We start from the raw sequence: 26,374 nt of genomic DNA on the forward strand, positions 1-26,374 counted from the left end.
GATTTTTTTTTAAATTCCACAAAAGTAAAATGCATGATGAATAAAACAGGAGAATAGGAAAAAAACCACAAAAACATAGATTTGCTTATATATTTGTCCAAAAGATTTGTTTATTTAATCTGTTAAGGTGCTTATTTTACCTTCATGTATGTCCTTAGAATGAAAGTCATTGTCAGGGCTACATGTAGCAGCAATGCATAGCAGCATTATCTAAACTATTCAGCCCTTTGTGGGCCTCAGCTGCTTATCTCCCTCTGCCTAACATTCCTTGGGCTCCTCGGAGAGTGTGAGCAGATCTTTCAGGGCTTCTCCCAGTGCTGTCCCACTGAAAGCAAAAAGTCAAGAGAAATCAAGTCTTCCCCACTTCTTCCTTTTATACCAGTCTCTTCCATCGTGACAACTGGGGACTGGCAGAGATACATAGGAAGAAGGGTGAGATGTGATCTTTGCCTCCTTGCTCTTCCCAAGACAGCCCTTCAAACTGGCACATGTGATTTCCAGACAGGAACCTCTTCCCATTCAGGAACCTCTTCCCAAGTTCTCCTGTGGGTATAATTCACTCTAACTGCATGTGCCAGAATGAGGCCAGCTCCCATCTGCATTTCACATAAATTTAAAGGGAGAAAGATTTCACTAGCTTATTTCAAAATGTTTGGTTGCTTGATTTTATTTTATTTATTATTTTGTAATTGGAATTTCTATTTGAATTAAGGAATTGGGGTTTTTTAAAAATAAAAACTGGGGCAGGAGCTGGACTGAGGTTGGGAGAGTCTGCCTAAGCCCTCATATGCAGCCCCTCCTATTACTAAGTATCACATCATATGGTCTTTTATCCCATTGCTCATCAAATTCCAGCTGATGGCAGCATAGCCTGTTGCCCAATTTAGAATGCGTTAGCAACACAACGGAAGAATTCTTTAGCAGGAGGTGGCTTGCAAAAAGCTTTAAAAGACAGCAAAGGACTGAAAACAGTGGAAACTGAGTTGGCTAAATATTAAACCAGTCTTTGAAAATCTGTAGGCTGCTGATCACCTAAACTATCTGAGGAACATCAGGAACCCTGCTGTCACCAGGAAAGGGTAGCAACAGGAGGCTGTGAGTTTTTGTGAAATATGGCAGGTTCTAATGATCTCAGCTGGCTATTCCAGATCAAAAGATGCTTTGGGCTTTGTTACCTGCTGAATCCTGATCAGGCAGGGTCGAGCACTCTTTCTGCCTTGCACTTACCAGGGAGAGCCTGAGGAACAGGCTGTCCCTGCAGCCCCCAGCACAGGTGGAGCAGAGTGTGCAGCAGGGACCAGGCTGCGCTGACAGCAGCCTGTATGGGCTCTGTGATGGTGCTGATGTCCTGCAGGGCCCCATAGCCAGCACACCAGAAGTGTCTGTCCCTGACACCTCCGGGGTCTTAGCCCAAACTCCCAAGGCAGGATGTGTCTCTCCAGGCCAGGATGCAGGGGCATCTGGGGATCTCAGACAGGCTGGGCCAGGGAAATTTGCTCCCTGAGCAAGGTCATCAAGAGAGGAGGAGCCCCACAAGCTATGCAGTGAAGGAGATGAGGAGTAGTATCATCTGAATCTTCTCCAGCTCCCCACAAGACAAAGCCCCAAGATCACCTGCACCAATAGTTTTCTTGGGCTGGGCATCCATGATAGTAGTGTTACAGAGATCCAGGAATCCTTATGTCCACATGAACTTCTACAGTCTTGTCATTTTTCAAGCCCCATTTCTACCCTGGGTATTGGTGGGCTTTTCATTGTTTTTCAGAGAGTCCATCATTGTGGTTGATTTTCAAGGATCACCTTTCTCCAAGGTCAAAATGGTCTATCCCCATATACAGGAACTCAAGCAATGGTGCCAAAACACCACTGTTGATTAAGAGAGAGCTCTTGATTTAAAGAAAAAAATTTTAAAAAGAAGCAAAAAGAAGATGGACAGGTGATTCAGCAAGATTTTGAGACGCTCCCCAAGCACATGCAGATGAAGTTAGAAAAGCCAAGGTCTACCTGGAACTGATTATGATGAGGGACATGGAGGCTAATGAGAGCTTCAACAGCTGCATCAGCAGCAGAAGGAAGATCAGGGAAAGTGTGAGTTCACTACTAGACAGAGCAGGGCCTCATGTAACACAGGATGTAGAAAAGGCCAATGTACTCGCCTTCAGACTTCACTATTCTGTTGAGTTTTATGGAATCATAGTGCCCTGAGATCAGTGGGAAATTATCAAGCAAGGAACACTCACCTTTGGTGGAGGGGGATCAGATTAGAGAATATTAAAAAAAAAATAAAAAATTGGACATCCTGATGGGAGGCATCTATAAGTGATGAAGGAGCTTATTGCAAGATCGCTCTCAATAATCTTTGAAAGGCAGTGGTAATTGGTACAGTTTCCTGTAGACTGGAAAACAAATGTTCCTCCAATCTTCAAGGAATGCAAGAAGGAGAATCAAAGGAACTACAGGATAGTCATGCACACTGATCCCTAGAAAGTATTTAATGCAAACCCTCCTGGAAACCATTTCCAAATATATAAATGACATGAAAGTGATTAGAAATAGTCAGCATGCATTCATGAAGAGGAAATCAGCATGACCAATGTGAAAGCCTTTTACAGTGAGATGACTAACTCAGTGCATGAGAAGAGAGCAGTAGATACTGTTTATCCAGACTTTAGACACTGTCTCCTGTGACAGAGTGGACAGTGGAAAGTGGAAAGTGAACTGGACCAAAAACTGGCTGTACTACCAGACTCAAAGGGTCGTGGTGAGCAGCATGAAGTCAGGTGGAGGCCAGTCATTTGCACTGTATGCCCAAGATTGATCCTGTGGCAAATGCAGTTTCATATCTTTACTAATGACCTGGCTGTGCCTCGTAGAGCCAAGCAGATCCTCTCCATCCCCTGACCAGGTGCAAACACCAGGTGATGTGATGCCACAGAAAGGGCTACAGCCCTTCCTGTCTTAGGATTCTCAGTAAAAACACTATAATAACTGGATTCAGCACTTCAGTAGAAGCCTTTTTGGATTTGAAAAATCCTACAGAAAACATGCTTTCTAACAGCAGTTTTCCTAAGGTCTTACTATGCCCTTAATTAAAATGTGCTTCTTTATGTGTCCAGCAACTTTGCACTGCTTCACCCAGTCACAGTCACAGAGTGGTTGAGATTGGAAGGAATCTCTGGAGGTCATCTGGTCCAACCAGCTGCTGCTCAAGCAGGACCACCTGGAGCCAGTTGCCCAGGACCGTGTCTAGATGGTTCATGGGTATCTTCAAGGATGGAAACTCCCCAACCCTCCTGGGCAACCCGTGCCAGTGCTCAGTTGCTCTCACAGTAAAAAAGTGTTTCATGATCTTTAGAGGGGACCTCCCATGTTTCAGTTTGTGCCCATTGCCTCTGGTCCTGGCATTGAACAGTGCCTGACTCCATCCTCATTACACCCTCCATTCAGGTATTTAGATAACCAAAGGCATTGATAAGTTTAAGGTCATTGTTAAGATTCCCCTTAACCTTCCTTTATCCAGGCTGAAAGTTCCAGCTTTCTCCGCCTTTCCTCACAGGAGAGCTGCTGTAGACCCTTAATCATCTTCAGGGCCCTTTACTGGACTTCTTTCAGTATGGCAGTGTCTTCATGTACTGGGCAGTTCACAATAGGACCCAGTCAGTTCAGGTGTGGTCCAAACACAATTTCAGTGGGAAAGAATAAGCCTCTGGCAGTCAAACACAAGCTTAGCATCTCAAAAAGAAGAGTCCAAGAATGAGACCACAAAGGTATCAGGACATTTCAGCAACCTGACATTTCTCTGGTCACCAACACAGCTGTGGTTAATCTTTTCTGTAACTAAAGTCATGCAGTCATTTTCCTATCAGCTACTCTTTAATCTCCCGTTTCAGAAGCAATCTCAATTTTAAACTTAGACATTGTGTTCCAGCCTTTGCTACCCCAACACAGATCTAGAGGGTCCTGTCTGAAGTCAAGGAGTGGTGTGCTAAAAATCTTTCCTTTTGCACTGCCTGGGGAGGAGACTGTAAATCTGTTTATTTCTAGTCTTCTGACACTGTCTTCAGGGCCCCACTAGTTCAGGGAGTTCTGCCAGGTTGCTTCGAGCTCTCTGCGGCACCTTTGAAGGTTGGCTGCTGCTGGCTGAACTTGCTTGACACCGTCACCTTTTTGCTCTGTGTAGTGTGTCTTTCATGCATGTGGCACCATTCCAGTGTCCAATAAAATTCTAGTAGTTTCTGGCTCTGATCTTGTAAATATTTGCAGGAAGAGCTGCTAATTAATCACTTTGAAATTCATTGTATTGCACACACATGGGCCCTCCCACTGGTGCACTATGGCATGAATATATTAGGGGCTGTTTGCAGTAATCTGCAAACAATGTAAAGCATCTTTTATGGAGGAGACACACCTATTTTGACTAGCATTGAAACAATGCTTGATTTGACAAAGTGCCTTATGTTAATGAATGCTGGAAATCTGACCCAAATAATACAGGCATTCTTCAGAAATATTTGTCTTGTTTTATTCTGGTATATCACATTTTCCTTATGAACCATTTAAATCCCAGGGCACTCTTGAATTAAAAAACCCACAAATGTGTAAGACATTTTGTTTCTTGCTAGATTTTTTTTTCTAATGCATCTTACTGATCTTATTCCATTCCCTTCAGAAGGGAAAATCTGTACTTTGTCATTAAGGAATAAATGCTGTATCCACTCTACCAAACAGTATGGAAAATCTCTACTGTAATATTATATAAAATAATTATTTTTCCCATACATTTTATGCTTTAATAAAATGGCCGGTTGCCTCCTTGCTACAGAGCTCTGTAGAAAGGCTTTAAAAAGGTTCCTATGTAATTCCATTAAATTCCATCATTTCTAATGATGAAAAAATATTTATTTGATGACATTGTTCCACTTGCTACAGGTAAGTCATAGTTCTCTTTCTAAGCAGTCGCAGAAAGGGATAATGATTTGTGCTGAAAATATTTAATATTGAATATTAAATATTAAAATATTTAATATTCAAAAGCCACCAGTAACAGTGGTGGCTTTTGAAGGCTTGAATCCCAGACACACTCTTTCCATCAGTCTGCTGGTCCCTGTCTTCTGTACCACATGCTAACACTCTCATGTGTTTGCACAGATGTGCTCAGGGCGCTAAGCCTGAAGTGTGGGCTCAGGAAAGCACCACCCTGCCCACACACACCAGACCAGAGCTGTCACTTGCACTGGGAATGTTGGTTAAGTGGCTCATCTGAAAGAAGCTACAACTAAATTATCCTAAGATAGCAGGTTGTGCAGACTTGTGTGTATACAGCCAAATGGTTTTGGTAAAGAGAAGATCAGACTGAGCTATAAAGTGGCAACAGTTCATAGCTTAGCAAAGGAGGAGAACACTTGTGTAGCCCATGCCTTTTCTGCTGGGTACAGATGAATAAACTACTGCTAAAACATTTGACACTGTAAAGTTAGACATGTGCCACCTGGGTGAAATCAATTTGTGTGACACCTTGTTTTGGTTGCTGGCCTAATGGAAAGGCTGTAAGGACCCAGTGCTGTTTGATATTGACAGTCTTGACCAGGGTATCACAAAGCTCAGCAGCAGAGATTTAGAGTTAAGGGCCTAAAGGTTCATCAGCATCTTCAACTCTTGGTTAAAGTCAGTCTTCCCCATAACAGCTTTGCTGCATTAAGCCAAGTGCACAGCAATTTGCATGATGAACCAGAAAGAAATTACATATGTTTCATATTTCAGACAGATGTTAGAAAACATGCTAATTAAAATACATGAGTAGTCTGAGTCCAGGCTTGGTGAGGTTATTTGAATTTTTAAATATGAGCAAGCATTCTGTCACACTCCCAGTCACATTCCTCATTTATATGGGAATCCCCATATGAAGTCATGTTGCTGTCTTGTCATCACATCATGTTGTGCCATTTGAGCTGTATCAAACTGTACCATTAAGCTGTACCATTGTCTCTTTAGTCATCCCATGGGGCAGGTTTAAGTCTACTCTGTATATTCAGTCAGCCTTGGATGCTGCTATACAGATGTACCATATTTCATGCTAACACTCTTAAGTGGTGATATCAGAAACTCATGAGCACCATCTTTGTTTTCAACAAATCTTTTCTTTTGCAGACCTGAAAGGAAGTGTGACCAGCCAATGTGTGAAGAGCACGAAGATGAGAGGATTAATATTTATTGTTTGAACTGTGAAATGCCCACCTGCTCCTTGTGCAAAATCTTTGGTGCCCACAAAGACTGTCAGGTTGCTCCTCTCACAAGTGTTTACCAGCAACAGAAGGTAAATATATTTTTGTTTCTCAAAGTACTTGAAGAAACTGACAGGACCATCAACAGGAAAGTATTCCCATGACCTTCCTGTGAGTTTCCAAAAGGGTTTGGGGTTGCCTTTGCCACTTGTGTGTGTGACTGAAAGGCTGCTATAAATCTGTAGAAACTGTTTAGAAACACAGGAAAATAAATTTATGCGAGATCACACAAAAAGATACTACAATTTATCCCAGTTTTGATATGGAGCTGAGGATTTCTCTTTCGAGTTCCTAATCCTTTTTTTGCTGTTCTTTTAGATGAGACAAACAAGTGGTATTTTCAACACTAAGAACTGGAAAGAGAACAGACCATTTCAAATCAAATAGTTATCTGTCAGACACTTTTACATTTAAGCATGCCATTTTTAAGAAAAGTTAAGTGAAAAACCTCCTCCTGCAAGTGAATGAAGGAATATTCAATAGTTGGCAGCACAGGATGTACCTAACATCTTCTGCCCTTGCTGTCACCAATAAAAGACTTGTTTATTTTTAATACAGTGTTAATTTAAAACCTGACTCACTGGGTTATCCTCCTGAGATAAACAGCTCATTTTTCTGGAAGGCCCCAGTGGGGCAAGCAATCAGACAGGCCAAGTTTGCAATCCCAGCCTCCAACTTCGTCACACAGATGCATGTGTGCATGTAAACTACAAATGAGGAGTTACTTTAGGAAAGGAGTTAAAAACATCCTTTTCAATCAAAAAGAGGTGGGAGAAGAAGGAGAAGTTTTTTGGATTGAATCCATGCCTGCAATCACTCATTTGCATGGAGATTTGCAAGCTGTGTCTTCCTTTCCAGAGTGCCCATGGAAAGGGGCTGTCATGCCCAAGATAAGAGGCATAACCTGAAGCCTGCAGGATGCATGCTTCAAAGGAGCTTTACAGAGCTGTGAAGGCCTCAGAGGAGCCTGTACAGAGCTGTGGAGGCCACGAACACAGTTGTCTCTGCTACTACAGTGGTGTGCCAAGGGCCCCTTGCACTCCCCATCACCCTCCCCATGTGCCCTAGGACTGGCTTCTTTGTCTCTCTTAGGGATACCTCACAGTCATCTCCATCCCCACACTCAGGGATTATTTTCTTCCTCCACTTATTTCCCTCATGCCAATGGCTCAGGCTCTACCTTCTTCTCCTCCTTTTCTCTTGTCCCCTCTCACCACAACCCCAGCCCCACTGCCTGCACACCAGGGACTCTGTAACACATTGGTCACTGCAGGTCCATGGGCCACCTCCTCTCTACTTCAAAGCCAAAAGCTACAGTCCTCAGGGAAATACCACAGTGGTGTGGCTACAGCCAGACACTGAAAAAACAACCCCTCAAGAGTCTTTTCCCTCAAAAAACCCGAAGGAAATATTTAGGGCCTGTTGAAACAGCACTTCAGATAAAAGCATCTAGAAGAACTTCCTAGAACTTTCTTCCTTGGAGAAAGTTCTTCCCTCTTTCCAAACCACAGTTTCTTCTCCATTAAAAATTCCAAAATATCCATGTTTTCATAGTGTGTTGAGGGAGGAAACAAATGTCGAAACACAAGCAGGTATCTTGTGGGCACATAAAGCTCCAATTTTTCTCAGCTCTGGTGGAAAAACAAAGTAATATCCTTGGTATGCCTTGTTTGTCCCCTGCTCCCCGCTGTTAGATGTGTCACCCTGAACTGTGACAGCACTTGACACCCTTCTGCTTGCTCTCCCCTTACTGCCTAGTCTGAGCTGAGTGATGGCATTGCAGTCCTGGTGGGGAGCAATGACAGAATGCAAGGGATTGTCACGCAGCTGGAGGAGACCTGCAAGTCAGTTGAGGTAGGTGCCACCTCTTAAAATGCTTTTATTTCAGTGTGATGTTGCATCTTTTAAACTTCTGGCAATGATCATTCTTCAACAGACCTGACTTTACCCAAATGCATTCCCACATTGTTTCACTAAACCATTCCTTGTGGCTTTGCACATTACCAAGATGTACTGCCCCAACCAAAGGGTACACCCTGCTCAGCACCTCTGACCTTTGCTATATGGTGGGGGATAAAGAGTAAGGATAATCCATATCAGCAAGTCTTGCTCAATATTCTTAGTGGAACAGGACTTCAGTGAAGTTAAAAGCAGATCCACAAAATGCCATCAACTCCCAGCTCATTTAACATCTAAGATCAGATTCTTAGATTTACATCTACGACCATCTAAGATCTTTACATAAAAGACCAGTTAGACTGAAGTCTGACAGGTCCTGTGAACAGAGCCTTAGCCTCAGCCACAGGGTAGGCACAGCATGCTTCACAGATCTGTCAGTATTTGTTCTCTATTTGGTTGCTTTGCCTTCTGCACAGAAGTGGTGTTTTAATATGGTGTCCTTTAAGGAGTCTTGTTTTGTTGCTCATGAGAGAGAAGAGTTTGGGTTCTTACTGGACTTTCTGGTGAAGGCCTCACTCTGGAAGAGTTGGAATCAGTTTTGTGTTATTCAATAGCAGAAGTGGCTTTCACTTCCTCTGAGAGCTTTACATCAGCAAAGCACATATAAACATCAACTTTGACCAATCTGAGCATCACAGAACAATAGGCTGAAAGGAGTTCATATGAATTGATTTTGTGATCAGAATTTGATGAAGCATCTAGTGAAGGAGTAGCATCCCTCTCAGCCCAATTAGAATTATATTGACCCTTCAGAGATGGAGAAGAAAGGAGAAATGGTAAGGAAAAATAAGTTAATCCAAGATGTACAGATTCTAGTTAGTGAGAAAAAACAATTATACAATTGATGCACACAATTCCAAGTAAGAAGGGACAGAAAATGTCTGAGTTTGTTTTAAAGAACACAAATCCATTGGCCCAAGTGAAGGAGAGAGCACATTAATGGCAGTCAGAACTTTGTAGCTGGGAAGCCTTCACACTGCAAGGATGAAATTGGCTGCTATCAGGACTTTGCAGACAGAAATAAGCCTTTCAAGTAGGTTAACTGCAGCAATTTGCATTATACAAAAGCAAAAGTTTACACTCATTTAAGCTGAACTAGCTGAACCAGAAACAAATCTTCAAACACCTAGTCTGAAGTATGGAGAAAACACTGTGTTAAAAATACCTTAAAAATACAACAGTTTCTGAAACTACCTTCCTCAGAGTCATCCATTCAGTTTAAAATCTAACCTTCAAAGTCAAAGCCTAAAGAAAATGCAGCCATTTTACCTTCTGATGTTTTATCAGGCTTTTCACCTTTAAAGACAAAGATTGCAGAAAACAGATCTTAGAGTTCACCTTGGCACTTCCATGTTACATTTCAAGCAAATCACATTTCCTACTATGCAAGAGCTTTGTCTGAATTAACATCAGTTTGTCCTTGAAGACAAGAGACTACAGCTGGAACTCAGAAATGTTTACACATGGAAATAACACAATCCAGGATTGTCTCTTCTTTCTGCTTAACACTTTGTAGAGAACAATAAATATCCGCTTTAGCAGAAAATCATTTTACATTTAGTTGGAATAAGTAATAGTCTACAGTTCTACATTTAGCCACTGCTCCCGTCCAACCTTAAAAACCAGAAAAGCAAAAAAGTACTTGTACAGCTTTTAACTGATTGAAGAGTCAACCTAATTCCCATACTATACTGAAAATTGAGAAAGGAATTTAAAATGCTAAATACCGGAAAACTATAATCAATAATTAGGTTCTGTTTGGCTCTGTAAATTAGTCTAATAACAAAAGGAAAATTACAGTGATTTTTCAAATGCTAAGGGCATAGGCCAGTCAATACAGGTCCTTTGGAACAAGCAGTGAGATTCATGCTCAGTAGTAAGGAGACTCCTTTCTTTTTGATGTAGCTGTGCTTTAAAAAACAAAAAGGCTGAGAACTTTTTAGAATGCAAAGTCATGTATTTGTTAACCTCTTTCATTACACAGAATCTGATTAGAGTAATTCCATCAGGCAGAGGCTTCATATGGGAACTTTTTATGCAGAAAGAGAATATTTCAGAAATATTTCAGCATTTGCAGTTAGAAACCTGTTTTGCACTCTTACTCATGAGATTCACAACTCTGTAATATCTGCTGGCAGGAAACACCATCTATTAGTGCTTAAAGACAGGGAAGGATCTCTCAGAGCACCCTGCTATAGCTTGCTTGCTCTTCTTCCCCTAACATTTGTCCTGTGTCAAATGACAAAGATAGCACACACCTGTCTCAAAATTAAGGTTGCTTTCCAAATGATCTGAACTACATCTCTCGGGGAGAAAGCTAGGAGAGGAGTGGGAGAAGATTGATTGAGATCTGAACATAGAAGGACACTCAGAAACCATGACCCACTTGGTTTGAAAACTTCCTTAACCCCACCCTGTGATTGCGCTGATCAGGAATTTCTGGGAAGCGACAAGGACTCGCAGAAGGGCAGGACAAGCCTGTACCCCCTGCAAGGAGTGCCTGTTTAGCCTAGCCCTCCTCATTAGGAAGCAGAGGTGGATACTTGGGTCAATGCATCAAGATGTGCATTCAATCCCCTCTCTGCCCTCATGCAGACAGTGAATTTTAGCCAAATGCAGATCTTTGAAAGGCTTTCTCCTTTGATACAGAGCTCATGATACCACTTATAGGAATGAGCTCTGGCTGAAAGTCAAGGAAAAAAGTGGGATTCTCTCTGGTCAAGTGCTGTGAATAATAAGTCTTATCACTACCTAAAGTTCTGTGGGGCTGTTAATAATCCTGTGCTGCCAGAATATCAGCATTATGCCTCAAGGGACAAAGATGAGGAATCGATTCAGCCTCAGTTCCTAGGAAAGAGATTTAAATAATCAACACCATCCACAACCAGGTCTAACCACAATAAAGTCATGCCCTGGGGCACACAGATGACTCAAGTACTTCTGTTTGGTAGACCTTAGACATTATATATAATCTATCCCCCATTTCCTCCCCATAAACCCTCCTTCACAAGTGCAGTCTGTTCTTGTGAGAGAGCGCTCAATGCAGCAGTCATCAAACCCATCCTCCTAGCTTAGTGAAAGATGCTGCTCTCTGCTTGGAGGGACAATAGCAGTGTCTCAAGAAACTATGTGAAAATCAGTGCCTGAACATCCAGTTGGAATCTGATTCCTCCTTCTTGTCTTTGTGCTTCTGTCACACCCCATTTTCTTTGCAGAACCTCTACCTCATTCAGTGCACAGTAAATGGAACATAATGGACACTCCTTGTCCAAATAGAGTCTAAGAGGGCACACGTGAAAATCAAGCCCAGCCAGGATTGTTCCAGGTTCTCTGGCAGAAAAAGAAAATTCTCCAGAGCTGTTTGAGATGCTCACTCCTTTTAAAACCATTCTGTTCACGCAAATGGACCCAGCTGCTAATACGGTGGGAGCTTTTACTTTTTCTGCAGACTTTGATGTATCACTACAGACATCATAAATACCTTTTTACTTTTTTTAGCAGACTCACAAGTTATACAATAACCTGTTTGGGGGCTTTCAGTGGCTTGAAACTCAGAGTTTGAGAAGAGTTTTTAAACTTTTGTTCCAACAGCTTGGACTTTGAAAATTATAAAAGTCTCTGGGGTCATTCAGAATCCTTTGCACTGTTCAGAAAGAGGAATTTCTTTGATGAAAATGCTTCCAAGTAACTGTAAAAATAGAAACCCTTTTAAGAACATAACATGTTTAACATAAACCAAATGATTCACAGGAATGCTGCAAACGACAGAAAGAACAGTTGTGTGAAAAATTTGATTATCTCTATTCTGTACTGGAAGAAAGAAAAAATGAGATGACACAAATAATCACTAGAACCCAAGAGGAGAAACTGGAACACCTCCGCTCCCTGATGAAGAAGTATGCGGATCACTTGGAAGCTGTCTCAAAACTGGTTGAATCAGGAATCCAGTTCATGGAAGAACCAGAAATGGCTGTGTTTTTGCAGGTATAAAGTCTATAAATCAAGACAGAAAAAGAATGATAGGTTTATTGATATATTATTTAAATATTTCTCAATTGTAGGCCCATTCAGAGTTCATTTATCTTCAAGTGATCATGTATACAAACTCATTTTTTTTAAACACCTGAATCAGCTCAGACAAATAACTACTCTTCTTGTGAATAGTATCCAAATCAAGAACACAAGTATTTGCTATTTGCAACAAAATATACTATCCTGTGTATGAATTTCTGGTCCCCTTAGAAGAAATAGAAATTCAAACATTTTCCAAGTAATCTTTATTTTCCCACCAATACCATGGTGGGACAAAATGTTCATGTGTACATGATCTTCTGAGAATTATAGGTTTCACTTGTAAATTGACAAAATTATTAACTTTTCAATAATTTGTGTGCTAAGCTACATTTTGATATCTTTACTTATTTTTTTGTCTTTTGTTTTCTTACTGTAAATTTAAGAGAGGTGAGCAGGGAACCGTTAGCAGCCCATCCAATGAATTCATTGGTGTAGAATTTCAGTCCTGCAATTTTACAATTCCTCTATATTAAAGGCTGGGAGGGCATTTTTTACAAAAGAAAAAAAAAGAAAACAAAACAAAACAAAACACCCAAACCAACCACAAACAAAACCAAATTAAAATAACCAATACTTACTTTCATCAAATAATTGCCTTTGAAGAGTACAATATTCTTCCAAGACAAATAGAATATTGTGTCTCCAAAAGAGGGTAACAGACCAAATGCTTTTCACCACAAACACAACCAAAAAAAAAGAGGAAAAAAATTTCCTTTTGGGGTTTATTCCTATCAGCTCTGCATGTTTCCCATCATATTCCTGTTTTAATTAAAACATCTTTGAAGAACTAAAAGGTTTACTCAGCTGTATGCTAATTACCATCCAAATTTCATCTCATTCCTGGATGTCATGGCTGTCACTTATTAAATTCTTATTAGTGCTTTTAAAAGCTGACATTGTAAGAATTATTTCACAATGCATAAAATCTCTGAGAAAATTGAATCATTTATGAATTCAGTTTTTTCTTTTTTGTTTCTACAGAATGCCAAAACATTGCTACAAAAGTAAGTATTTAAACTTGAGACTCTTGTTTTTATAATCACAATTTATAAATTTATCTTCAAATCCAATGACAATAACCAACTTCTATTTTAGAATTACTGAAGCTTCTAAAGGATTCCAAATGGAAAAAATAGAGGATGGGTATGAGAATATGAACCAATTCACAGTGAACCTCAGTAGAGAAGAAAAAATAATACGAGAAATTGATTTTGACAGAGGTATGTAATTTATTTCACCAAAATGATCATACTGAGTAGGAAAGCTCAAATCAGATATTTCTCTCTATGCCAAAATGTAACCAAAGCATTCTGTATCAATTATAATCAAATCTAGGTTTATTTCTCTGAAGTGCTAGGATGGCCCTGCACATTTTTTAGGATAACTAGTGAGATTATAAAAAAGAAAATGCAGTGTTAGAGGCCTTCCTCTGGAAACAACCTGAGCCATGACTGCAGACCACGGGATTTGTCAGATGGCACAAAAGCAACAGTTTGACCAAGTTTGACAGTCTGGTTTAGGCATGTTGGTATCTCAGACTTCCAATCATGCATTCAAAGCACTGACCCAGTAAAGAATTATGAGCACAGCTTCAATGGCATTAAAACAAACATATACCTAGAATTGGAAGGACTTTTCTCATGACAGATTGTGCCAGATTCCAGGTAGCCTCTCCCCAAAAATGTGCAGGGCTGTGCTGCACATTCCTTATGAGGATAACTGCATTGACAGGAATTTCTGGAAAGGGACAGCTTAAGATTTTAACCAGCATGTGTGTTCAGTGTCTTCCCTTTCCCCAGCGTGTGTGTTCAGTGTCTTCCCTGCCCCAAAGCTGGCAGGTCCATGGCAGTGCCCAGTCCAGGCTGGTGGGAGCAGGTTTCTCTCTGCCAGGCAGAAGATTGTCAATGACTTTGCCATGCAAATGCAAATGGCTTTTTAATTACCTAAAGGCTGAACTCTTCTCATGGTGCTCATCCTGTCCTTTTACACGTGTTCTGTCAGAGGAGGAGGGAGAAGAAGAAGAGGAGACAGAGGATGGCGAAGGCTTGGGTCAAGTCCACACAGAGTCATCAGGAGAGGAGGAAGAGGAGGAAGAGGAGGAAGAGGTGGAAGAGGAAGGGTCAGAGGGAGCACCACAGGCACCTCAGCAGGACCCTGAAGCACAGAGTGCAGGGGGAGAGCCCCAAGCTGAACCCACTCCAGCGCCAGTGCTGGCTGCCCCAGCTGGTCAGGTAAATGTCTGTGCTGCCCCACTGCCCTGCCAGCTTTGCTGAGTGCACCTGGCAGAGCCAGAAATGCTCCCCTGTGTCCTGTGGGCACCATGACTCAGGAGCAGGGCTAAGGGAGTCAATGCACTGGAGGGCAAAATTATTTATTGCCCTTGTACACATGTATGCAACTTTACTTCAACATGTGCATGTGTCACTTGATAAGCAAAAAATTAGCTGCTAGATAAATTAAGATATATATGGGATACATAAGTGATAAATAAAAAAGACTCCATTTGGGAGTTAAGTGCATTACAACGAATGTTCTGCTTGCTGTGATTTAACTCAGACTAACTGTTATAAATGAGATGATTGTTAAAATATTTATACCAAGAGAATTTGGCATTCCCTCTGGATTTAGGAAGCTTTCCACCACCAGTTTTTAGATTATACTTCTAATCTGTTTTCTGTGAATGGCGCTTGCTGCCTTCTGCTCTGATCATCCCTGGGATATGTCTAGCTAGATACAGGAATATCGTACACCAAACAGGAGAGGAAACTGCCTCTTACAACCTGACAGCAAACAGGTTCAGGGTGTGAATATTTTAGGCCAACACTTTTGTTAGGGAATTTGATTAGAATGAGACTATAATTGCTGCATATTCTAAAAGATGTACATTAAAAATATGCTTCATGTGCTACTTTAGTTTGCCTTGCATAGCATTAACTTAACAAATTCTCCTCTTAGACAATTTGCTCAGTGAAGTTGCTGAGGGGTAAAGGCTGCTGTGAATATATTTGAGAAGGCCTATGTGAAAACAAGAAAGCACACAAAGGCTCTTTGATTGTAGGAAGCTCCCTACCTAAAACAAGTGAAAATAAATATTATAGATTCATTCTTTTTTTGATCGAAACACACGTGTGAGTTTTCACCAGTCATGTGATGATGCTCTTAAATCAGGCTTTACTGATTAAATCAAAATTTGAAGATTTGCTCACTTAACTAAACTTCTGCTCCTTGACTGATGCAGGGTTTTATGCAAACAAGAACTAGGCATAAGCAGTTCTGCCCACCAAGAAGAATTCTCTAATTTCTAGGTTTAGGTGAGAAAGGTACAGCATGCTGCTCTAGAAATTGTAAAATGCCATTACGATAGTCAGGCATGAAGTCAGACATGGTATGTGGGTGTTGTGGTGTGGGGGATACCTGTATTTGAGTTTTTGCCTTCTGGTGTAAAAAGGCAAAGCAGAAATGCAGTGGTGATAGCAGACTGTGTGTGCAGAAACCCCAAGAGCTTGATGCAGGTGGAGGTGCAGTTCATCTGGCTGCTCCTCTTCCTGGCAGAGCAACAGTGCTTGGCTTACAGCATTGATGGCAAAGCTTGTGGGCAAATGCTTCTCTCCAGTATTCCCTTTTTTCTGCTGCTTGTATCAACAGACTCCTTGGCAAAAGTGTTATTCTTAGCCTAAAACCCAACAAGCCATCTGAAGGTACCTACACCTGTCATTCATGGCTGGTATGGGTTCATGAGACTCTTATGCAGAATTTAAGTTTTCAGGATTGAATTGAGGGTTTGTCTGAATTGAGGAACCCCTTGCTCACTCCTTTCTCAGTTAGCACCCCCTTCCCAGCTAGTTCTACCCTCCTGTTGTATTTTTGGGTTCATTTATTTTCTTTCTGTTGTCTGTGTTATTCAAATGATAGCTGCTTTTGCTTTGCATTTTGATTGCAATTCTTTCAGATCATATTAGTGGGACAAACCCATGCCTTGCAGTGCTATCTAACAAACACAACATGCAGAACAATGTGACTACAGCAGGAAGGTAACGTGGTGCGCTCTGCTTGTTCTTCTCTTTATCTGTCCTGCTTAAGGATGTTGTTGTGACACCGAGTGGTTCTCAACAGACTCCCGAGTCTGACACTCAAGTGCCGGCCCCAGCAGAACCCACGGATCCCCTGTTTTACCCTAGCTGGTATAAATCCCAGTCACGGCAACCAAGCAGCCCCAGCTCAAGCCCGGTGAGCGGGCTGGGGAAAGTAGGGACTCCTGTTTCTCTGGAAACAAGTGCAAAGAAGGCAGAAGCCCCGACAGCAGCAACAATCGAGGAGAGTGCAGCAGGGAGTGGTAAGGAAAGTAATGCCACTGCAGCGACGTCCAAGGTCAGTGCTCCCAAAGTCACCCCAGAGGGCTGGGACGTGCAGCAAGGCGGGAACAGCAATGTTAAGGAAAATGTGGCTTCATTTTCCTCTGCATGCTAAAGAATAAGAGCAATTTCAAACATGTGAAAGCAGCACAAACTGGATTTATAGATGGTTCAATGTGTGACAGGCTGACTGTAGCTTCGAAGCAGCATGCTGGTGGTTGCTTGTGCTTACCTGCCAGTGCACCTTGCTTGTGCCAGCTGTTATCCAAATTACTCACACACAGGAGCTATTGGAGAGGCCAGTGATGTCTCTGCACATCAGATATTTGCATGTGTTAGTGGCAGAGAAATCCTGTGCATGAGATTACTCTCATCACCTGCTGACAGTCCGTGTATGTGCTGTCCTACCGTGACTGGTTGAGCAGCTATGGCTTGGCTTTGCCTTCTGCAGCTCTGTGGCTGCACCTGGAGTGCTTCCCCATGTGAACATGAAGCTATGCAAACACCCAGAGCCTTCCTGTGTGGTTGGTTGCCTCTCAGTAAGGAGTGTGGTTCCCTGGGTTCAGATCTGTGGCAGAGGGTTTGCTCCAAGGATTCTTGAGACTCGATTAAAAGAGAGCGTGAAGAAAATATATTTCAGTTCAGTGTTAGACACTCAGCAGCATGATGGGATAATAGATACTGATGTGTTGAGTACAGGAGGATGTTTTTCTTAAAATGACAATATTAGAATTGGTATAACCTGAATTTGAATAATCCTCCTTCAGCACATGTATACAAATTCCACATGGCCCAAAGACACAAGGAACAGAGTTGAGGGAGCTGTGCAAGGATTTGCACACTACACCAGGTCCTGCTCCAGTGTGTGGTGACCAGCCCATGAGCAGCACTGTAAAACAAACCATAGTAATTTACAGGTTCTAGCTGCATGTTTTAACAAAGCAATTACCCATATGTGTGCAATGAGAGGAGATTGTGTGTCTGTGTCTGTAAGAAAGAGAAAGAAAAAGTGGGTATTAAGTATTTCATGCTGTTTCCTTTAAGTCTGGAGAAGACTATATAGCATACATAAGCAGCTACATAGGCTGCAATTGTATGACAATAGATAAAGAATCATGTTCCAGGCAAAAAGTTAAGAGAAGAAATTAACAGAGATGATAAAAGGGGAATTTCTGCTAGAGGCTTCGGTCAGTGATACTTGAATTTGGTGGCTGACTTTGCTGACTTTCTTAACAAAAGCAACATCTGACCACTAAATTTCAGTGGCTATTTTTCAAGTCAGGGTTTTATTTGGGAATATTTGAGTGGAATTAAAACGAAAAGTACTTTAAAATTATCAAATCTACTCTGACGCTGTTTTCTTAAGTATACTCAAAATGAGCTGGCAACAAGTAAATTCACAGTGAAACTTATTTTCTCCTCTTAGCTTTCCTAAGAGCTGTTTCCTTTTATTAGTTTCACTGATGACCAGGCAGCCTAAGCTCACCATAGGTAGGTAAGTTCTGTACTAGGTTAATTCCCTGGGAGCTTGCCTAAGTGTGGTCTGTGTCCCTCAGCCCCAGCAAGAAGAAAAGGAACAAAACTTGAGTTTGATGTGGGCAGCTGTCTGAAAAACAACAGCAGTCTGGTACCCAGCTTTCTTCATTGAGTACCAGGAGCAAAAACAGGCACATAGGAAGATGTCAGTTCCTGTTGGCATGTGGGTTTGGGGTTGCTGCATCTCACTATTTTCCAGATCACAGGTGACACTGGCATTTTGGAAGGAGGAGGAGGATGCTGAGTAGAGTAGCTCATGGTTCTGGGGATGTGGGAGACAGGAGCAGGGGAAACAGCTGAGGATGGGATTGCCAATGGGCTGGAGACACAGCAAGAGATAGGAAAGCACAAGAAGCAGAAATGTGCAGAAGAATAGAAAGAGCAGAGTGTCTGAGTGAGAGTGATGCCATGAGATGATGCTGTGATCAGGTTTAAGGATCTGAGCTGAGATGTGTCTATGTCACAAAGGAAATGACTGCTGTCATGGGGCAGTGATAATTTTCAGCTACGTGAACTTCAACTTTGTATTTTTCCTGCATGTGATTTTACTCAACCCACTCTGAAGTGCTATATTCCCTTTTTTTTTTTTTAAACCCCAGCTGATGTTCTTCACACCACTGTATTTACTCCCTTCCTCCAATTAAAGTATATCATGGAAAAGTGCTGTGGAAACAGAGCTTTTTGACAGAACATAGTGATAATGAGTACTTCATGTGATGACAACACTGGTGAAGAACTCTTCTTATTTTCTCACAGGAGTTAGCATTCTGCATAACACTTTTGGCATTTCTTATCATACTACATCGTCTTTGGAATCTGATTCAATACATGATTTGTACTTTCATGGGTAGGAAATATTTCATTTTACCACTAACTAACAGCTCAAATAGTGTATCTGGTAATGTTCCTCTATAGCTTTAAAGGACTTTTCCCCTTTCTTCCTGTCCAAAAACATCATGCTAGTTCACAACACGAGCTGCCTAAATCATTTCTTCCTCATCACAAATGCCACCCTTCAGCTTACTCCTGCATGGTTAAACATTGCATCTTCCTGGTTCAAAGTGAAAAGAGACATTTACTCTTGCAGATATATGGGCTTGTATTTCAGTTGCTGTTCAGATGACCAGCAGGATGGAGAATCTGTTGATTGACAGATATGAAGAATACCAAGCTTGTTCAGTCCAACAAGTAGGGGAAGAAGAGCTGGAGAGTAATAATTGGCATCAGAGGGGTTGAGGTCAGGAAAACAAATCCACTGAACAATCCTGCTGCCAGGATCACCACAGAAAGCAAATCACCTGTGCTCCCCTGGGTGGATGGCTCGAGCCCCACTCTCCAGAGGTCCCCATGGACATAGTGGAAAGGGTCTCCTTACACCCCAGCTCACACAGCACACCCCACATTCCCTTCATGTCCCACTGCCATTCAAAGCTATCTCTCCCACATTCCCAGTGAGCATGGAGCACCAATCATGGCCCTGAAATGCAGCATTTACAGGAATCCCACCCATTCTAGACAAAGGCTTTTTTCCCTTAGGTCACATTAAGAGCTGAAATATCCACAAGGTCAAGGACTAAGAACTTCACTACCACATGAAGTTGTCCCAAATACAAACTCTGTAATCTAAACCTTAACTATTCCTTAACATCTCTTCTGGAGTAACCCCTTTTTTGGTAGACAATATCCATGACTATCTTCCAGCTCCAAATTTGTGCCCCCCTTAGGTAAGACATACATGTGTGTTCAATTTTCAGTGTGATATGACTGATCTACAGAGAATTCTGTATTATAACAGGATATTCAATGTTGTTTACTGAAAACCAAAAACCTGACTCAAACCAGCTGTAGTTAGCTTTGGGTATTTGCTCAAATGGCAGACAAATTCAGTGTTAATCTATTCTTCAACACAAAGATGATTGGTTTTCCCTGCTCACTTTCTGCACTGTGGTCTCAGCATTGTACATGATATGGAGCATCTATGAAAAGTGACAAATTATTATTCAGCTTTTGTGTGCAGAACTTCCAGCACTATGACTGAAGAATATCTCTCAATTAAAATAATTAAAAGGGAGAGGGAAGAAGTTATCATCTACACTTTAGTTGCATAAATTAGCCAAAAATATTCACTGTCTGGTAGTAATTTGAATTTGAAGAGCATTGGACAATGTGAATCTCAATTAAGTTCATGGATCATAGTTTAATCTTCATTTACTTGTGCTTGGTTTTGAAAACTCGTTTTATTACTAAAGGACATAGAGGTTGTTTTTATTCCTGGGAAATCAGGCATGCTTTTTTCCCCCTCTCTCTATTTTTTAAATTCAGAATACCTTTTAAAATTGAAAATAGATAAAGGCAGAAAGCTCTTATTTCTACTATTCGAGACCTCTTTCTGTGTGGTCTCTAGTGACATCTTTATGATTTATTTAATAATGAAGTAGAAAGGAGGTGAAGGAAAAAGACATTTTGGTCTCAGATTCTATTTGCATAAAAATGGTTTTATTCTCCATGCATAGTGAGGTGTCTGGTTAGACAGTTTATGTGTCTTCATTTTTCATATGAAAGATCAGGTCACTGCCCTTGCTCCTTTGTGTGATAAGCCCCAAAAGCCAAATAACAAAATTACTTTGAATAACTGTATAATTATTTATAATAATAATATAAACCTGCATGACTCTCATCATAAGAGCAGCATATAATTTATTTTCAGGCTCTTTTAACAGAATGCACCAATAGGGTTTTCATTGTTTTTCAGCAAAAAGAGATCAGTTCCCCTATTAATTCCCAACATTTACTTTATTTAAGGGTCATGTCACTCTAAGAAATTGTATTGATGCATCTCTAAATTTCCTCCAGAGTGTGAGAGCAGAGATAAGGCAACAAGAGCCACAGCCCACAGGTGTGCAGATTGTTTGGTGTAAGAAAGGCCAAAAGAAGATTATTCAGCAGGAACAAAATAGGTAACTCTGCATCAGACAGCTTCATCCTCCTTTGGGGAGTGCCTAAGTCAGCAGTGTGGTCACCACGGGCTGCTTCTGCCTCTGACAGAGAAAGAGAGGCATCTCCAGTCAGAGCAAGTTCAGCAGCAGCTGCTGCTTGTCCCTTGGCACCTGTCCCACCTGCCTGCTGAGTGTGAGGTGACATTGCTGCCCCTGCCCGGTGTCTGAAGCTGGGGAGATCTGAGCCTCGGGAGGTGACAACCAGCAGCAAATGATTAAGCATGGGGAGCAGGAATGGCATCAATGAACTGCCTTGGCTCCATGGGGAGGGCTGCATTAGCGCTGGGTGACACAGACAGCAGGGAGAAACAGAGTCTCACAACTTTCCCTGATCATATTTTGTCGGCAACATCTCTCATGGAGTGAAACCATATAAATTTGTGAGCATTCATTAAAGTCTTGGTTTGGCTCTGTGTGTGGTTACCCATTTTATTTCAGCTAAAATGAAGTACTGGACGCTGCATCCCATTGCTCAAATTCAGAAAAGAAAAGAGTCTGTCTGTGGCTCCAAAGGACTCCAGTGTATATACATTTAGTCTGAAATGAAATGCAAGTTAATCATCCACAAACAGTAGCCTGATCTAATTTCCCTCCGCAGGCAGCGAGTACAGTTCTTTAATTCCGCGAGGATATAAAATATAATCAGGACTGAACTGTTTGGGAGGAGAAATACTAATGGAATGGCCTATGCTAATCTTGTTTCATTAGTTTTAAAATTTTCTATTACTTTCTTGCAACCTTATGCCATCTGCCAGAATTACCATAAGGACAGTCTTCTCTGTATTCATGTACTGTAGTTCTCTTTGCCCTGCTGCTGAATACTTTAATTTCAGCTGGTGATCCTTCTTTTTTTTTTTTTTTTTTCCCATGAAACATCTTTAAATCACATCAGAGAAGTCAGTATATGGCTAAGTTTTAGCTGATTGGTTGTCATGTCAATGTGCAGACAACATGGACAAAATAAGATCACTGAAAATCAAAATAAGGCCAAGAGACTGCACTGTGCTCTTTGTTCACATACCTCCACTTTTCCATCAGGGTATAAAAGGCATGGTCCCACATTTCAGCACAGTGCTGCTCTGGAGTGTTTGCACAAGCATGGCAGCAGAACACAAATAAGAAATGTTCTCTTCACCAAATTGGAGACCCAGTCTTGCCAATGTGCTCAGGTGAGGAAGACAAGCACCCACGTCAAGCCAGCTGTCCCAAGAGGGATTTCTTGCTCAAGAGAAGGCAGTCTTGTGAGGCTGGATCTTGCAGGAATGGGGCTAAGAAAGGGTCTCCATCCCCAACACACCTTCCCACAGTTTCCCCCAGAGCAGAACAAGAAGTTTGTTAGCATCAGCCACGGGCATGGCCCAGGTAGCTCTCTTCCAAGACACCAGCTGCTGCTGCAAAGGCTCTCTGCTCCCTCCAACAAGTGTGTTAAGTGCTAATGAAAGATCCAGGACTGCAGACAGCAAAAATCAACTTGATATTTGCTATCTAGGCCTTTATATATCTGTATTTTACCTTTCCTTAGGTGGAAAATTGATGAGTTTATTCCTGTACCATTAGAAAATATCTGCAAGGTTTGACTGAATGAAAATGAGTCATCTGTCCTCCCTGAAGCTGAGCTTTTTGTAGGAGACCCTTGAATCAGCTGGTGTAGAAGCCCAAATCAAACTCTGTTTCAATCTTCTTCCTAAACATCTCTTAAATTTCACTGGGGGGGGGGGTGGGGGTGGGAGCATTCCTGTACCTGAACAAACATTAGATGCAAGAAACTCAGTTAACAATGAGGAAATTCTGCCTTTGCTTCTCTGTAGCTTGACTCAGTGAGTTGGGACTCAGTGATAGCAGCTACATCTGTGGCCGTTCAGGCTGATGTTCAGTTGGTGGCAAATTTTGCCTGTAAATTTCCATTTTGTTTCTTGACTTTGTACTTCAGGTGAATTTTTTTCCCCTTAGTTTGGCAATACATGCGGAGGAGATCAGCAAAGTCTTGACTGTTCCTCTTTTAACACCTCCCTCTCCCTTAATTTTGAGAATTATCTGGGTGATTCAGAGACAGCAGTGATGAGTCGTGAGGGCAATGCATTAAGACCAGATTTCAGACAACAGTTTCTCATAATTAATATGAGTGGCAAATACTTCACCTGAAGTTTTCCCTCAAATAGTCTGCTCTGCTGTTTGTCTGGTGAGTCATAGATACCATCTGATTTATGGATATTTCATTTTTTTCAGTCTATTACTAGTAAAAGGATCTCCACAATGACAGTTTGGACAAAATTATTTTTCCTGTTGAAATTAATACAAAGCCAGGCTCACCTAGACATTGTCTTTCTGTGACTAGCTCATTTAAATACTGAATTCTACCTCCATTCAGCCTCCTCCTCCAAGCATCACCTGTTCTGCTCATTGTTAAGGAGTTTGGAAAGGAAAATAGAATGTAAACAAAAAATATTTTTTAATCATGGATGAACTGGTTTACATCACATTTACTGGTTTACATCACATTATGGTAGATGTATGTCCCAACTACACAAACCATCTGCTTTTGGGATATTTGCTTAGTTATCTTACTGCCTTGAGACGGGCCAGGCTTTCAGCACAGCACTCACTCGCCTCTGGAATGCAGCACTGGTATCCTGTAAGCATTAGAGACAGATCAACATTGAAATTCCAGCCCAGCTGATTGAAAATCCCAGTGGTGGCAATTAGTTAACTGGGCCTGAACCCCTGTGTTTGGGAAGGGTATCCTTCCCCTTGCAGGGTTTCCAGGCTTGTGAGCAGGCAGGGGCTGGGCTGCAGCACCCTGCAGTGCCCACCTGCTGGGCTTTTCAAATGGAGATAAAGACCAGGGGGACTAAAATGGAGATAAAGACCATGTGCAACCAAAATTAAATGGAAAATGGGGAGACAGACATATCAAAGAGTGATGATTCAATCTTGTATCTCTTTGCAGGTGATATATATTCCTGGCATCTTTGCAATAATCCTCAGGTCATTAAGTAAGAGGCCAGTGACTAATTAAAAAAACCTGTTATCCCTGGCTGCCAGCCAAGAGGTGCTGAAATGTTCAAAACACGTTCAAACAGAGACATCATGCCTTTGACTGAGGAGAGAGCGAGGGGCTCACAGTCCTGGGGGATAAGTGATCTGAATTTCTTACTGCTCTTTTCAATTTAGAGAGCACCCTATAAAATCTGCCTGTCTCAGCCACTGAAGGTGGTGATCAAAATACAGATCAGTCACTCAGAGCACTCCTGGCTCAGCACTTCTGTTCACAGAAGTGGTTTTTGTTCATGATGAAACACTTGCTCTGTGACTTATTCTATTACAAAATGCCTTACCAAGAAAATATAGCTGTCATTTCCCCCATTAGTGCTGATGAGCCTCTTCAACATCTGGCAAAATATTTGTTTTTAAAATACATTCATTTTTATATTTATGTACAAATTCAAAATTTAATTTTATAAAATAAATACATTTCTTTTTAAAGAAAAATTGAGCTGGTGCCTGCCCACATGCAGGTCAGTTCCAAGCTTGCCTCTGGTGACAGTGACTGCAATCTGTACTCCATGCCCTGTCAATACCTCGTCAATAACTGTGACTGAATCCAAATCTCCATGAGCAGAATTTATCACAGCTCCTTGGACTTCACCTGGGAACAGTGTGAGATGGACAGAAGGAAACCTGATTTAATATCTCACTCATCACTTGGCTGAGTGCTGTGCAAGCAGGCCAGCACTGCTAACGGGCAAGCAGAGATTACAAAGTGAGATTTGACATGACAGACACCCATCTGGGCAATCACAGTGCTACTCACTGAGCAATTCTGGGGTTTTGGAGCAGAGTCATAGCTTGGATAACAGCTTCAGTTGCTGTGGTTGCAGTAAGGAGCAGATTCAGGCAACTGGAGACGTGGAAAAATGAGCACACAAAGAAAAAGTGGTAGCAGCAACAGCTGATGAGGGAAAAAAATGTTGTAACTGTGGCCAAGACTTTCTTCTTCTGTTATGTGGTGGCTTTAAGGAATGGCAACAGGTTGCTTTAGCTGACAATCTGGGTTTTTGTCCCTAATCTCCACTTTTTTTTTCTCTCAGAGAAGCTGTACTGTGCCCACAGCTCACAAACACCACTCTCACCCCCTGCAGGCTTAGGAGAGCCTAGGGCAGTCAGTTACTCACAATGTGAGCAGCCTGGGATGAGCCTCCAAGCATGGGATGTGTGTGTCTACACACCTCAAAGCTATGCTGGCTCTGTTATCTGATCCCACAAATGGAGCTCCAGGGTGAATCACAGCCTGAACTATCACTGTGTCATTCATTGGATTTCCAAAAGTACCGTTTGCAGAAGGAGAAAAAGCTTTGAAATACCAAAGTCCACGTTAGTCAAAGGAAAGACTGCCTGACAGAGACAGACAGGACGTTAAACCACTACTATTTTTCCACTTCTCCCTGAAAGCTATTTAGCAAAGTTTCTACAACACGGATTAGATTGGTTACTGCCATGGAGAAGTTCTTGGAAGGTCTTTACTTCGCATTAAACTTGTTAATCTGAATTCCTATCTATTTGTGTGACAAAGCAGCAGTAGGAGGAAGAGGGAAGAGCTGGTATTCATGAGTAGCTTCCTGGCACGGGTGACCAGTGTGTAGTACGTGACCAGCACTTACTCCTGCAGCCTCTCAATAGGATCCTTCCTTTGCTAGACAGCTCTCCAGCAGGCTGCAAGTGAGCAGAAATGGTAAAGGCTTATTGATCAGGAGGTCCCAAAAAACCTTCACTCCTAGAGGAATGAAGAATGGTGTGGATAAATGCAGGACAGACTGTTCTGATCATGCAGCCTTAATATTCATGTGTATTTAAGACTCTCCACTTGGGTTTCCTTCATTTTCCTGCCCAGTAGGAGGACTAGATTTCATGCAAATATGTAGTTAATTACTGTCAATAAAAAGTTGGATCAATGAGGTGCAGCAATGGGTCAAATATTACACAAGTATGTTATTTCTTCCTTTTCTTCCTTGAGTTATGAAAAAAATAGGTGACTTTTATAGGGGAACTGTATGTTATTTGTCCCAAGTAATGCTGAGAAGAAAGCTGCTCTCCCACACCATGCTCTAATGCAGTTTCCACCACAGGTTCAAGTGTCTGGACTTCCATGTCCTGTGGGAGATGCATGGAACCTATACCA

General features: G+C 41.6%; 1 protein-coding gene across 4 annotated transcripts in view; it reads left to right on the forward strand.

The window, feature by feature from the left end:
* Positions 1-26,374, forward strand: part of TRIM55 (tripartite motif containing 55) — a 37,709-nt gene that overhangs the window by 4,778 nt on the left and 6,557 nt on the right. For 2 of the 4 annotated variants that reach the window (XM_063169607.1, XM_063169629.1), the window contains 7 exons: positions 6,148-6,313; positions 8,040-8,135; positions 11,991-12,224; positions 13,296-13,318; positions 13,410-13,534; positions 14,316-14,545; positions 16,395-16,682. In XM_063169607.1, the coding sequence (XP_063025677.1) occupies positions 6,148-6,313; positions 8,040-8,135; positions 11,991-12,224; positions 13,296-13,318; positions 13,410-13,534; positions 14,316-14,545; positions 16,395-16,682 (1,162 nt within the window). Of the gene's footprint in view, positions 1-6,147; positions 6,314-8,039; positions 8,136-11,990; positions 12,225-13,295; positions 13,319-13,409; positions 13,535-14,315; positions 14,546-16,394; positions 16,683-18,958; positions 19,050-26,374 lie in introns of all 4 variants that reach the window. The other 2 variants (XM_063169597.1, XM_063169618.1) reach the window with 2 other exon arrangements.

Source organism: Melospiza melodia, chromosome 1 (genome assembly GCF_035770615.1).
Source record: "Melospiza melodia melodia isolate bMelMel2 chromosome 1, bMelMel2.pri, whole genome shotgun sequence".
Classification (NCBI taxonomy): Eukaryota; Metazoa; Chordata; class Aves; order Passeriformes; family Passerellidae; genus Melospiza; species Melospiza melodia.